The 12,912-nt window shown below is 35.1% G+C and overlaps 1 protein-coding gene across 1 annotated transcript; it reads left to right on the top strand.

Moving 5' to 3' along the window:
- Positions 1–1,027: 1,027 nt before the first annotated feature.
- LOC106430497 (V-type proton ATPase subunit a1) lies at positions 1,028–6,812 on the top strand. The gene is made up of 18 exons (XM_013871287.3): positions 1,028–1,339; positions 1,652–1,696; positions 2,023–2,145; positions 2,247–2,354; positions 2,592–2,705; positions 2,794–2,967; positions 3,070–3,207; positions 3,479–3,586; positions 3,712–3,819; positions 3,901–4,049; positions 4,301–4,454; positions 4,903–5,063; positions 5,160–5,366; positions 5,453–5,636; positions 5,733–5,816; positions 5,903–6,099; positions 6,182–6,241; positions 6,312–6,812. Exons 1-18 carry the CDS (start codon positions 1,196–1,198, stop codon positions 6,514–6,516), a joined length of 2,463 nt encoding a protein of 820 aa, XP_013726741.1. The 5' UTR covers positions 1,028–1,195; the 3' UTR covers positions 6,517–6,812.
- The last annotated feature ends 6,100 nt before the right edge of the window (positions 6,813–12,912 follow it).

The raw sequence follows: 12,912 nt of genomic DNA, 5'->3' as shown, positions 1-12,912 counted from the left end.
TGTTTAAGACTAACTGTCCAGACGACTTTCAGTTAAGTCGTCTGGACGACTTATTTTCAAGTCGTCTAAACAGACGACTTGCGAGGGGTAGAAACGTAAAAAAAATTCCATTTTCTTGTTTGGTCACAAGGGGATAGTTGTAATTTCAATAGCCTTTTAGGTTACTTTTGCCTTTGACCCAAGTTGGGGTATTGTTTTGGGTTTGACTCCAAGTTTTGAGTCACACTTGGCAATTCTCCCTATACTATATTGTCCTTATGCTATTATTTACTAATTTTTTTTTGTTTATTTCTTCCCCCACAATCTTATTTGTTTAATATTTGTCAAACTATATAAAAAATCAAATTTAAAATTCAGCAAGAGAAAGTATCATCTTTTAATAATATGATTTGAAAAGTTTAGATAAAGCACTTTAAAAAAATATAAAAAAATAATTTTAAATTTCTTCCGCCGTACTATATAAAATATATCATCATTATATTTTGCTCTGATCATTCCCTAGGAAATCATATATTTTTCCTTATTGATTTTATGTATTTATTTCTACTAGTTTTATATTATTTTCCTAAAAATAGATTTTCAAAATTTACTATGTATTCAGTGTTTATATCAATATTGATCAACTAAAAGCATTTTTACATGTAGTTTTATTTATTACTCAGTCTAATCTAATTGTATTTAAAAACTAATCAATATATGATATCATATATCTTATAGTATCATATTATGTATCTATACTATATAAAGAAGGCATAACAATATTCAAATGGTATATCAACTTTCTGTTTGTAGTGAGAATGGTAAAAAGATGGAAAACAGTAATTTTAGTTACTAATTTCTCTTGTTGTCAATTATAGATGTGTTGCACTCTTAATGGTTATTGAGATCTTGGTTACTTGACAAATTCTCCCAATTTCCCAAAATTCAATTGCTTATAGTATTTATATTTTGACACCATTTTATTTTGTGAAACTACACATTTTGTGTTTAGTTAATAAAAGATTAAATGTCAGCGAAACTTTAACGCGAAGGAAACACCTTTAATTTTTTTCGTTTGAGATGGCAAAAACTCGTTTTCTAATGGCAGTTGTGGACGGGAGCAAAAACTGAACTCCGATCTTCGACGAAAAACTTTTCAGATACGATCGGAGAGAGTGAGCGAGAGCACAAGTAAGAAGAGAAGAGAAGAGAAGAGATGGATGATTTCTTAGACAAGTTGCCGCAGATGGATCTGATGCGGTCCGAGAAGATGACACTCGTCCAGCTTATCATCCCCGTCGAGTCCGCTCACCGTTCCGTCACTTACCTCGGCGAACTCGGCCTCTTACAGTTCCGCGACGTGAGTGTTGTTGTGGACCTCAGATCCGCCTTCTTCTCTTTTACAAAGCCGATCGAATCTGTTGCTGTTTTCCTTCGTAATTTCTCGGTTTAGACGATTAGCAATTAGTGGAAGATTGATCTCACAATGTAGGGGGAGTCATTGTTGCATTTGATCCCTAAACTTCCGCCGCGAGTGGACATATGCTTAGTGCTGATCTTTGAATGAATTGAATTTAGCGCATTAATGAATCTTCGTTAGATCAGTTTATACTGGGGTTATGAGTGAGATATGGTGAATCTGATATACACTCTATCTTTGTTTCCTTAACAGCTAAATGCAGATAAAAGTCCTTTTCAGCGGACATTTGCTACTCAGGTATCAACTCAACGTTCTCTGTACTTTTACTAAATTTGGATAGTGATGAATGTTTTCTCTTTCCAGATATTCCTAGTTTTTCTTGAACAGATTAGTTACTAAATATTGCTTTTATTTCAAGCTTAATTACCCCTCAAAGTTTTAGGAGGTTGACTAGGAGTGAGTGAGTGAGTGTATATGGGCTGCGCATTACTTGATTGCTGCACTGAAATATGTTTGATGCTAAATCTCATGAACCGCATCTATTTGGATGTCTAGCGGTATGTGGTGAAAACTCCTTAGGCACAGAGCTTATTTGTTTATGTTATTGGGGGTTTTTTTAACAGGTAAAACGATGTGGAGAGATGTCACGAAAGCTGCGTTTTTTCAAAGATCAAATTGATAAAGCGGGTCTAAGATGTTTACAACGCCATGAATTAGAACCGAACATTGAGCTTGGAGATTTAGAGGTAATTTCCGCTGATAAGTCTTTGTTGTCTATTTGTATGCCTCTTTTATTAGGGTATGAGGCGTTATTTTTCTTTGTATCTTCAATTGTCTTCTTCGGCAGAGACAACTTGCAGACCACGAGCATGAGGTACTGGAAATGAATTCAAACAGTGAAAAGCTTCGGCAGACATATAATGAACTTCTTGAATTTAAGATAGTTCTTCAAAAGGTACGTGTATTCATCTTTCGTTCTCAGATTTATATCTAGTAATAATTGGAAAATGTATCCTTTTTTTTTGTTTCTCTCTCCCTTCAAACTACCTGAAAGGTTCTTGATGGATTGATAAGTTATATAGTACAGTAGCTGTTGTCCGTTTTTATCCATTTTTTTGTTGATCAGATGTGCGCTCATCGTCCTCTGTTTATGCTTAACGTTCTTATATATTGCTGCTTGGCTACTCTATAGGCAAGTGGTTTCCTCGTCTCAAGTAATGCTCATGCAATTGGAGATGAAACAGAACTACATGAAAGCACCTACTCAAATAACGGTTTTATTGAGTCTTCCTCTTTACTAGAGCAGGTGGTTGCTTGTTAAACTCTCCATTTTACTGCTGTTATCCGGATCTGATAAATCATCTTTGCTAATATTTTAGTTATGTTCTTCTCAGGAAATGAGGCCCGAACCCTTGAATCAGTCAGGACTGAGATTTATTAGTGGAATCATTAACAAAGACAAACTTCTTAGGTTTGAAAGAATGTTGTTTCGTGCAACAAGAGGCAACATGCTTTTCAACCAAACACCCTCTGATGAGGAGATAATGGATCCTTCAACATCAGAAATGGTGATATTAATCTCATATTTTCTCACACAGCATCTTTATCTTCATAATATTCATATCCTATTTCGGTGAGATGTTTATCACGAACTGGTTTTGTGCTCATAGGTGGAGAAAAATGTATTCGTGGTTTTCTTTTCTGGGGAGCAAGCAAGGACAAAAATATTGAAAATATGTGAAGCATTTGGTGCAAATTGCTATCCTGTCCCCGAGGATATAACAAAGCAGAGGCAGCTTACGAGAGAAGTAAGTTGGATATTCCAAAACTAGTTCTTTATCTTTATTCAGGGAGAGCTATAATCTATTCCATGATATGTGTATGCGATTCTTGCACATTGCTTTCTTCTTCATATGATTTTCGTTGTTGGCTTTTGTATCCCAATCATTTGCGATTAGTTGCTGTATCACATTTTGTTATTTGAAGAATACCAATATTACTTATCCTGATCAGTAGTGCTAGTGACTGTTAGTTACTACATTATATACTGCTCCTAAAATATCAATATCTGGTGTATAGGTTTTATCCCGACTCTCTGATCTGGAAGCCACTCTAGATGCTGGATCTCGCCATCGGAATAATGCTCTTAATGCTGTTGGTTACAGCTTGACTAAATGGATGACCACGGTAAAAAATAGCATCTGCAACTATTTTTGTATATATAGAAGTATCTTTCTGGTTAAGTACATCGGAGATTGTATGGTCTATACAGTATGGACAAGTCATGATTTTAGGTGGCCTTTTGCTGCTAGGTTCGGAGAGAAAAAGCGGTTTACGATACTCTGAACATGCTCAATTTTGATGTAACCAAAAAATGCCTTGTTGGTGAAGGTTGGTGCCCCACATTTGCTAAGACCCAGGTACACTACAGTGCTTTGCTCCCTTTTTCATCAACTACTATGATTTCCTAGCAAGTGAAATTCATCAACAATTATGTGCAGATTCATGAGGTTCTTCAGCGAGCCACTTCGGACAGCAATTCGCAAGTAGGCGTTATATTTCATGTAATGCATGCGGTAGAATCACCTCCCACGTATTTCAGAACGAACAAACTTACTAATGCGTTCCAGGAGATTATCGATGCTTACGGGTTAGTTCCATTATTAGCATTACTTAGAACTATCGTATTGTTCCACGAGCATGGAAAAGCCTCATCATTTAGATGCAAGTGTTTGGAACCTTGTGTCCCTCATCATGCATATATGATTGTAGAAGGGTACCTGCAAAGCTGAATTTTCTTCATTCCGTATCTTCTTAATCATGTTATTTTGATTGCATGTGCCTTTTTAGTTCTGCTCTTCTCACCATCTCATGTATGTTTGACTTTATGGTTACTTGCAGTGTTGCAAGATATCAAGAGGCAAACCCGGCAGTTTATTCAGTTGTCACATATCCCTTTTTGTTTGCGGTCATGTTTGGGGATTGGGGTCATGGTCTATGCTTGCTGCTAGGAGCGTTGTATCTTCTTGCTCGTGAAAGGAAGCTGAGTAAGCAGGTATGATTGGCACCCAACTTTTGCTGTATCAGTTGAATGAAAAACTGGTGATGATAATGGCTTCGAGCATGGGTTGTTTACTTCTCAAAAATAAACCGTCAATAACATAGAGCTTTATTTTGTTTTGATTAGTGGCTGATTGAAAGTGTATCTTTGGTTTTGAAGTTAGCTGCAGTAATAGTATGTTGCAATTTTCTGCTCTCAGATTCTGATGTGATTCCATGTGCTCTGATAGGCCTTTGGTTTTCCAAATGAGAGAGATGGTGATTTTCTGTTATCCAGAATTGGTTTTGAAGTTAGCTGCAGTAATAATTACATTTAGTTTTCCTTTTCACTCTAGGAAAAAGATTAACCTTAGAAAAAATAACCTTCGTGGTGTGGATATCATTGACCTTCTGTGAAATTTCTATCCATGTGGTGTGATTTTGCTGTGTCTTATCGTTACCAGAAACTTGGAAGCTTTATGGAGATGCTCTTTGGAGGCCGCTATGTAATCTTACTAATGGCACTTTTCTCAATATATTGTGGGCTTATCTACAATGAGTTCTTCTCTGTTCCTTTCCATATCTTTGGTGGCTCAGCTTACAAATGCAGAGATACGACTTGTAGGTATATGCATGTCTGAATCTTGATCTCTCTAGTGGGCAGTCGAGTCTTTTATTATTATTCTGCGTGTTGCTGATATACATATTATTGTATGCCCAGTGATGCTTACACAGCTGGTTTGGTCAAGTATCGTGATCCATACCCTTTTGGGGTAGATCCTAGTTGGCGTGGAAGTCGTTCAGAACTGCCTTACTTAAACTCTCTTAAGATGAAGATGTCTATTCTACTGGGAATTGCTCAGATGAATCTTGGACTAATATTAAGTTTCTTCAATGCTCGATTCTTTGGCTCTTCATTAGACATAAGGTTTGTTCTTTGTTGTATTTTTATCTTCCCATGCTCCTGTTTCTAAGACTACAGGGATGACTTATGTCTTTGTGATGTGCCATCAGGTATCAGTTTATCCCCCAGATGATATTTCTAAACAGCCTATTCGGTTACCTCTCACTACTGATCATCATTAAGTGGTGCACTGGTTCTCAAGCAGACTTGTATCATGTCATGATCTACATGTTTCTAAGTCCCACCGAAGAACTTGGTGAAAATGAGTTGTTCTGGGGCCAACGTCCACTTCAGGCACGATTTCCTCTCTTTAAAAAAAAAAAATAATAAATTCAAATGTACATAAGCTTTTGCTCCATCCTTACTCGTCTAAACCACTCTAATCTGCAGATTCTGTTATTACTTTTGGCATTCATTGCTGTTCCATGGATGCTTTTTCCAAAACCTTTTGCACTCAGGAAAATTCACATGGAGGTACCTCCAGTTTCACTGCATCTGTTTTGTTTAACTATTCTTTTCATGGACTCTGGGCTTATCAATGGATGAAAAACTTTCTATAGAGGTTTCAAGGTCGCACTTACGGCCTTCTTGGTACTTCTGAGGTGGATCTAGATGTAGAACCAGACTCAGCGAGAAGCCACCAGGAAGAAGAATTTAACTTCAGCGAGATTTTTGTACATCAATTGATTCACTCCATAGAGTTTGTTCTAGGTTCAGTATCTAACACAGCGTCTTACCTTCGTCTCTGGGCACTTAGGTAAACTTACTGAACGTTTCTGCTTTGTTTTTCTAATGAACGTTTCTAATATAGTCTTTGTCTTTTAATCTGATATGAACAGTTTGGCTCATTCGGAACTGTCAACGGTCTTCTACGAGAAAGTTCTTCTTCTTGCATGGGGGTGAGTAGATTAGCTTAATTTCATGTTTAAAACTTTAAACTATTGAGTTCTTACATGTTTTTGGAATCAGGTATGAAAACATTTTGATACGGTTAATAGGAGTGGTGGTGTTTGCATTTGCAACAGCGTTTATACTTCTGATGATGGAAACGCTAAGTGCGTTTCTTCATGCGCTGCGACTTCACTGGGTAGAATTCATGGGGAAGTTCTTCCATGGAGATGGTTACAAGTTCAAGCCTTTCTCGTTTACTTTAATCTCAGATGACGATGAATAAAGAATCCTCCCCAAGCCATTGCACATTCCATTCCCCCCCCCCCCCCCCCCCCCTCAAACATACCACCCAGAAAAAGAAAAAAGAATATATAGAAGAAAAATTGGCTTTTCCAAAACAGATTATACGGCAACATCGTTTTTTACATTTTTAATCAGTTAACCCAATCTTTTGAAACTTGTATTTGTAGTTAATGTCTAAAGTGGAAGATGTCTGTGCGTTTTCCCCTAAAAGCAGAACAAAGTAGATCACCTTGAGTTTTTTTATTTATTTTTTCAAAAAGAAATGAATCATATACATACATTTTTACCAAAAAAAAAGAAATGTATACATATACATATCTGTCATGGATTTTTGGAGCCTAGAGATATGCGAGAACTTTTATGCCGGCAAATCATTTACCCTTTTGTGTAAATCATTAAATATACATGCACTTTTATCATATCGTAATAGTAATTGACATTGTAACTAATAGTAATGATGAAAGTAATATGCATTTCTCTCGGCCAATAGGTAATGTATTCACGTGAAAAGGGTTTGCATTAACCGGTGTCGATAAGTACATTTTAAAATGGGAGTCACATGCAGGCCCGGCCCACAAGTTTTGTAGACTACAAGCAAACAAAAAAAAGGCCGCTATAGTTAAAAAATAGCAAAGGAAATGCATCGAACACTCATCATTTGGAGGAAAAGTAGAGACTTTCAACCAACTAATCCAAAGAAACTTTAGACAACTTTAGGCCGAAAGTTTATTTAAACTACATAGGGCCGGAAGCTTTTTTTTTTTTTTTTTTTTGAACACAAGGGCCGGAAGCTAGTGCTTCTAAAGCTTCCTACCAGAGCCGCTACTGGTCACATGATAAAGGACGAGTTTAGGAGATTATCAATAAAGCTTCTATCCCACCGGTGACGTACAATATTATTAACTGGGAGGTTTTCTGAGGATGTTTGCTGCGCATGGTGCAGTGACAATAAATTTTTAAAATATATTATTTTAATGTAAAAATTTTAATTTTTTATTAGGTTTTCAGTATAATTTTAAATAATTTCATATGTTATATTTCTTTAGGCTTATCAATTTTTAATTTTATATTTCGTTGAACTTAAATTATAAAAATAAATTGTATTTATTTTATATTGTATGTTTACTTTTATATGTATATACATTTGAATGTATAAATTTTAGTTTTTCATTTTATTTAATACATATTAAATGATACACTAATTTATTAATTAATTAAATAAAGTATGAATTATATTTACATTTAAGTTATATAAGATAATTTTATAATTAACTCAAGGAGTTCACTAAAAGTCGTTCAACAAATATATTTCTTGGCGATCATATATTTGATTTATTTTTTATATCAATTAATGAATTAAGGGGAAATTGCTAAAAAAAAAAATATCTAAAACTTGATTTTAAATTCAAGTATGCTCTGAATTTAATCAAATGCAAAAGTAAACTAAAAGATTAGAATATGCTCTGAATTTAATCAAATGCAAAACTAAACTAAAAGGCTAGAAAAATTAGAACCAAACCCTTATGATCAAACAAAAAACCAATAAGCATTTTTAAGAATATAGCTCTGGGAAGTCTTTTGCGGTTTTGTAAGTTTTATGTGAGAAAACTTTCTGGAAGTATTCTCATATAATAGAACGTAAAATTACACTAGAAGAAAACACATGCATAACGACTAAACATTACGACTACAGAGTTGTCGCCGTATTGACATTTTGATAAATTTAAATTTACGACGAAGTATAGAGAACGTACAATTATGTCTCACTAACGACGACAGTACATGTCGTTGTAATGTTGTTGTTAACTTACAACTAAAAAATATCAAAATGTTTGCATCTAATTAACGACTACATTACTTGAAATTAAGAAGGTTGGTGAGAAAAACGTGATAAATGTTTGTATGTATAGTAGTTAATTGGTAGTAAATTTTCTGTAGTTGTAAATGCGTTGCAACATTCTCAATATGCTTCACTGTCTTCAGCATATGTTCTGTTGGTTTATGGGACGACAAATTTCTCAATGCTGCTAGGGTTTATGACCTCGGTTTGTTGACAGGTTTCAACGGCTTCAGATGTCTCAATGACGGTGCTTGGGGCCATGACCGTTTCTACTCCTCTACGACTCGAGCCTTCTCTATTTCCTTCTCGTTTGGGTCGCTTTGATTCATGACTGAGGATTCTTGATGCCTGCTTCTCTTGCTCTAGGATTTGCGATTGTGAAGCAATGGTGAAGATTGTGGGGGAGGGGGGAGGTGGTGATAACGACAATGATAGATTGAGTGAAATCTCAAGAGACTTTGAGAGACTTAGACGATTTTGAAGAGGAGGTTTTAGAAAGTGGAGGAGTGGATCCAATTTTATTGGGTCGGCTACAATTTTGGATCAAATAGTCCGAGGTTTATTTGTAATTACATAAGTTTCATTTGTTTTGTTGTATTTTACCTTTTTCTGAATTTAAATAAAATTCAATTGTGTAGACTAATTCATTATCCAAATTTTTTATTGGCACGTGTTTTAAAGGGAAGGTACTACAATCACACCTCTCCCTTGGATGATCGACGAACATACTCACCATCATATGGATGGCGTAGTATCATGGCAGCAAAACCTCTACTCATATTGGGTTTACGGAAAACAATTGGTACGGATCGAGATACGAGGGTTTGAAGTGAGTCTTGGGTTCCAGACTTAATGGCTCGACCACCTAGACCTGCTGACCACTTTGTTTATAGACCACCCCAACTTCTTGTTCAGTCCTTTATTAGGAGTGATACCAATGAGTGGGATATACAACTTTTACGGGATTTCTTCCACCCAGATGATATCCCTTTGATACTTGGGCTAAAACCTTCTCGCTCTCTTGCTCCGGATGGATATGTTTGGAACCACACAAAATCAGGAGTGTATTCAGTAAAAACTGGTTATGAGCTACTCCGATCGACCAAGCTGAGTCTTACACATGATGGGGCTCTAGAACCTAGTATCACGAGCCTTCAGAGCCATGTGTGGAAGATAAAAGACCCGAGTAAGATGAAGCATTTCTTGTGACAGGCTATCTCGGGCTGTGTGGCGACGGCAGAGAGGCTCACTTATAGACACATGGGCAACGATAAGAGTTGTCCTAGATGTGCTGGCCCAGTGGAGTCGATTAATCATCTTGTTTTTGAATGCCCCCAGCCTTGCAGGTCTGGGCTTTATCGGACTATCCGTCCCTTCCGGGTTACTTCCCGAGTACATCTATATACCAAAACATGAACTTTTGGTTTTGGAAGAGAAAAGAGGTGGCTCCACTGAGACCACAATTCAATACCTTCTCATCGATCTGCTGGTACATTTGGAAGGCGATGAACGACAAACTCTGTAATGGAAATGTCGTATCCCCGATTGACACTCTCCAACATGCATCTCTTGAAACAGAATGTTGGAGGAAGGCTAATGAAAAAGAGAAAGCAAATGAGGATCATGACGATTCTCTTACTACAGAGTTTGAGACAGTGCCCCCTTGGATACCTTGAATCCCTACCTGTCAAATTGATGTCTCATGGATCAATAATGGCATGGTCAGTGGCTTAGGGTGGAGTCTTAAGGATCAAATGGGCTTAGAATACTTTGGATTACGGGCGTGTAACAGGAGCCTCTCAGCTTTGCATGCTGAGATGGAAGGGTTACTTTGGGCAACCTCGTGTATGAGGATAGAAGGATCACTTCGGTAAGGTTCGTGACGAACTGCTCGGACTTAGTGGACATGACTACAAACCTGATAGAATGGCCAGCATTTGCGACAGAGATCGAGGGGTTTCAGAGGTTACATGATGATTTCGAGGATGTGAGACTGTCTCATATTCCTCGGAGTCGGAATGACCGGGCATATGCTTTGGCAAAAAATGCAAGGACCAGAGGCTGTATTTTCTCCCATATAGATCAGACCCGGACAGATGGAGATGCTTCTCGGAGAATCGGTTCGTATGTCCTCCACTTGATCTAGCATAGATGGGTAGACGACAAAAAAATAATAATAAAATTTAATTAAATTAAATTAGTAAAAAAAAGAGGAGTATAGCAGAATTTTTTTCCGGCTAAGAGTAGTGGAGCATTTGATTTGACTTTGGAATCTTAATTTTTAAAAATAAAATAAAATTGATTTAAATTTGTGTCGTTTTGTGTATATTAAGCACTTTAAAGTTGATTCTAAGTTTAATAAAGTGCTTTTTGCTATTTAATTAGTTATTTAATTTTAGGGTGTGGAAGACTTCGCATAAGACTTTAAAGTATTTTAACATATAATGCACTAGAAGACTTTGTGGTAAGTCTTGTGAAAAGTTTTATATTGTATTTAATGTCTGAAGACTTCTAGACAAGTCTTCTAAACCAAACGAAACTTTAATTTTTACTATTTCCCGATCAAATTTTTCTAAAATTTTAATCTCGGTTGAACATTGAATTGAAATCTATTTTATTTTAAATTAAATACACCCTTTTATTGTAAAGTAATTATGGAAACAATATTATACTATTATCTATGTTTCCAAACAACAATAATTAATGTTGAGTCCAAAAAATATAAAACAATATAATTGACTAAAACATTCAAATAATTTATGAAAAAATGAAAATAGGTATAACTTATTCTTGTAGGTTTAGATACTATGAAATAATCGTGGAAGCACCGTAGCCTAGTGGTTAAGGTTTAAAGACTTCTACATCCAGGTCTGGGGTTCAAATCTCATACTATGCAATTTCTTGCAGATTGCGCATTATAAGAGGTCCAGGTTTCAATTCCCGGAGAAAGCGATTTATTAAACAATTATGGAGACTATGGAAGAAAGGCTTACAAGGGATCTTCAACATGGTGCAAGTAAAATCTGGCCAGGCGTAGGTCTTCGTAGGACGGCTCAGGTGATGCAGTTAGGTGTAGATCATCATAAGGCAGGAAGTATTGTCGGTTGTCGAATCTTCTATGTAATCTTTCTTATAATTGTAATCTCATAAGAAATCAGCGTTAAAAAAAAGATACGATGAAATAATTTTAATCAATATCAAATCAATTAAATTAATGGATTATTTTATTTATATTTTATAAATAAAAATTATATTCATTTAAATTAAAAGAAACTTTCATATTTGTTGTTCCCGATGAAAAGTTGTTATGATGGATTTAAATTTAGAAACTGATAAGTAACAAAACCTGTTGGGCAAAATCTCTATTTATATCCATATCTGTTTTTGTTGGGTCAAATTTTTAAACAAATCAAAATGATTTCTTTAAAATGTATACACAAATTATATGAAATATATACATAAAATTTACATACACTTGAAATATATGGAGCATAAAAATATTTATATGAAGTGAAATTAATATGATATATATGAACGTAAAATGTATTCGTATTTATAGATGTTAGCAACATCAGTCATTTTTGTATGCATTAATCTACAATCTATTAAAAATTATTTAATTTATTTAAGGAACATAATAATTTCATAATAGTAATTACATATATATAAACATTATACATTAAAAATAACTATATTGTACAATAAATATAATAACATAAACAATTATAAAAATGTTCAAAATATATATTAACTGAAGAAAAGTGCTTAACACTAATTATAAGCAAAAACTTTAAACTGATTATAATGTAAGCAAAATTATTAGAAAGAAAAATATAATAATTCTAATTAATACACATATAATAAATATTATGCAATTAAAATATCTCTTAACACTAAACAATATTCATTCATTTATAAAATTGATTTAATCAATTTAAAATAAAAATTTGCGGGGATCATGATCTAGTTTTAATTATATCGAACATTTATTACAAACAATATAATGGAGTTAAATTTATTTATATTCTGTTCACATAAAGAGAAGGAAAACAAATGTTTGCAAATTGTATTTCTAGTTCGTGCTTAATCATTTATGAGAAATACGGATATACCAAACCACTTCTAAGACACAGAGCTAGCCAATCTGCATAAGCTCAAAGCTCTTGATCTACGTATAATTGGCTCACTAGACGCACGGGGTAAGTAACAGTACGGTTTTTCTGGTTATGGCTGTCTGCTTCTCTTGTCAACATAATCGATCGTATGAATTTGGATATTGCAGAAATTTGAACAACAGAATGTATGTTTGAGTTATATGGTGGACACTCTATATGATCTGGAACTCAATAGACATAAACTTGTTGGCTACATGCCTCCGTGCATTGGTGGCTTGTCTAAAGGAGGCGAGAAGTGTTGCAGCTTCTGGTGCCATTTCATATGATTCATCTTCAAGGAGTATCAAATGAGGCAGAAACTTTGATGGGAAGGGTTTAGCAAAAAAAAAAACTTTGATGGGAAGGAATGCAGTGCTGGACG

The sequence above is a fragment of the Brassica napus genome, chromosome C3, assembly GCF_020379485.1.
Source record: "Brassica napus cultivar Da-Ae chromosome C3, Da-Ae, whole genome shotgun sequence".
In the NCBI taxonomy this organism is placed as follows: Eukaryota; Viridiplantae; Streptophyta; class Magnoliopsida; order Brassicales; family Brassicaceae; genus Brassica; species Brassica napus.
The sequence above is the reverse complement of the archived record's forward strand: the minus strand, read 5'-3'. Positions and strand labels throughout refer to the sequence as shown.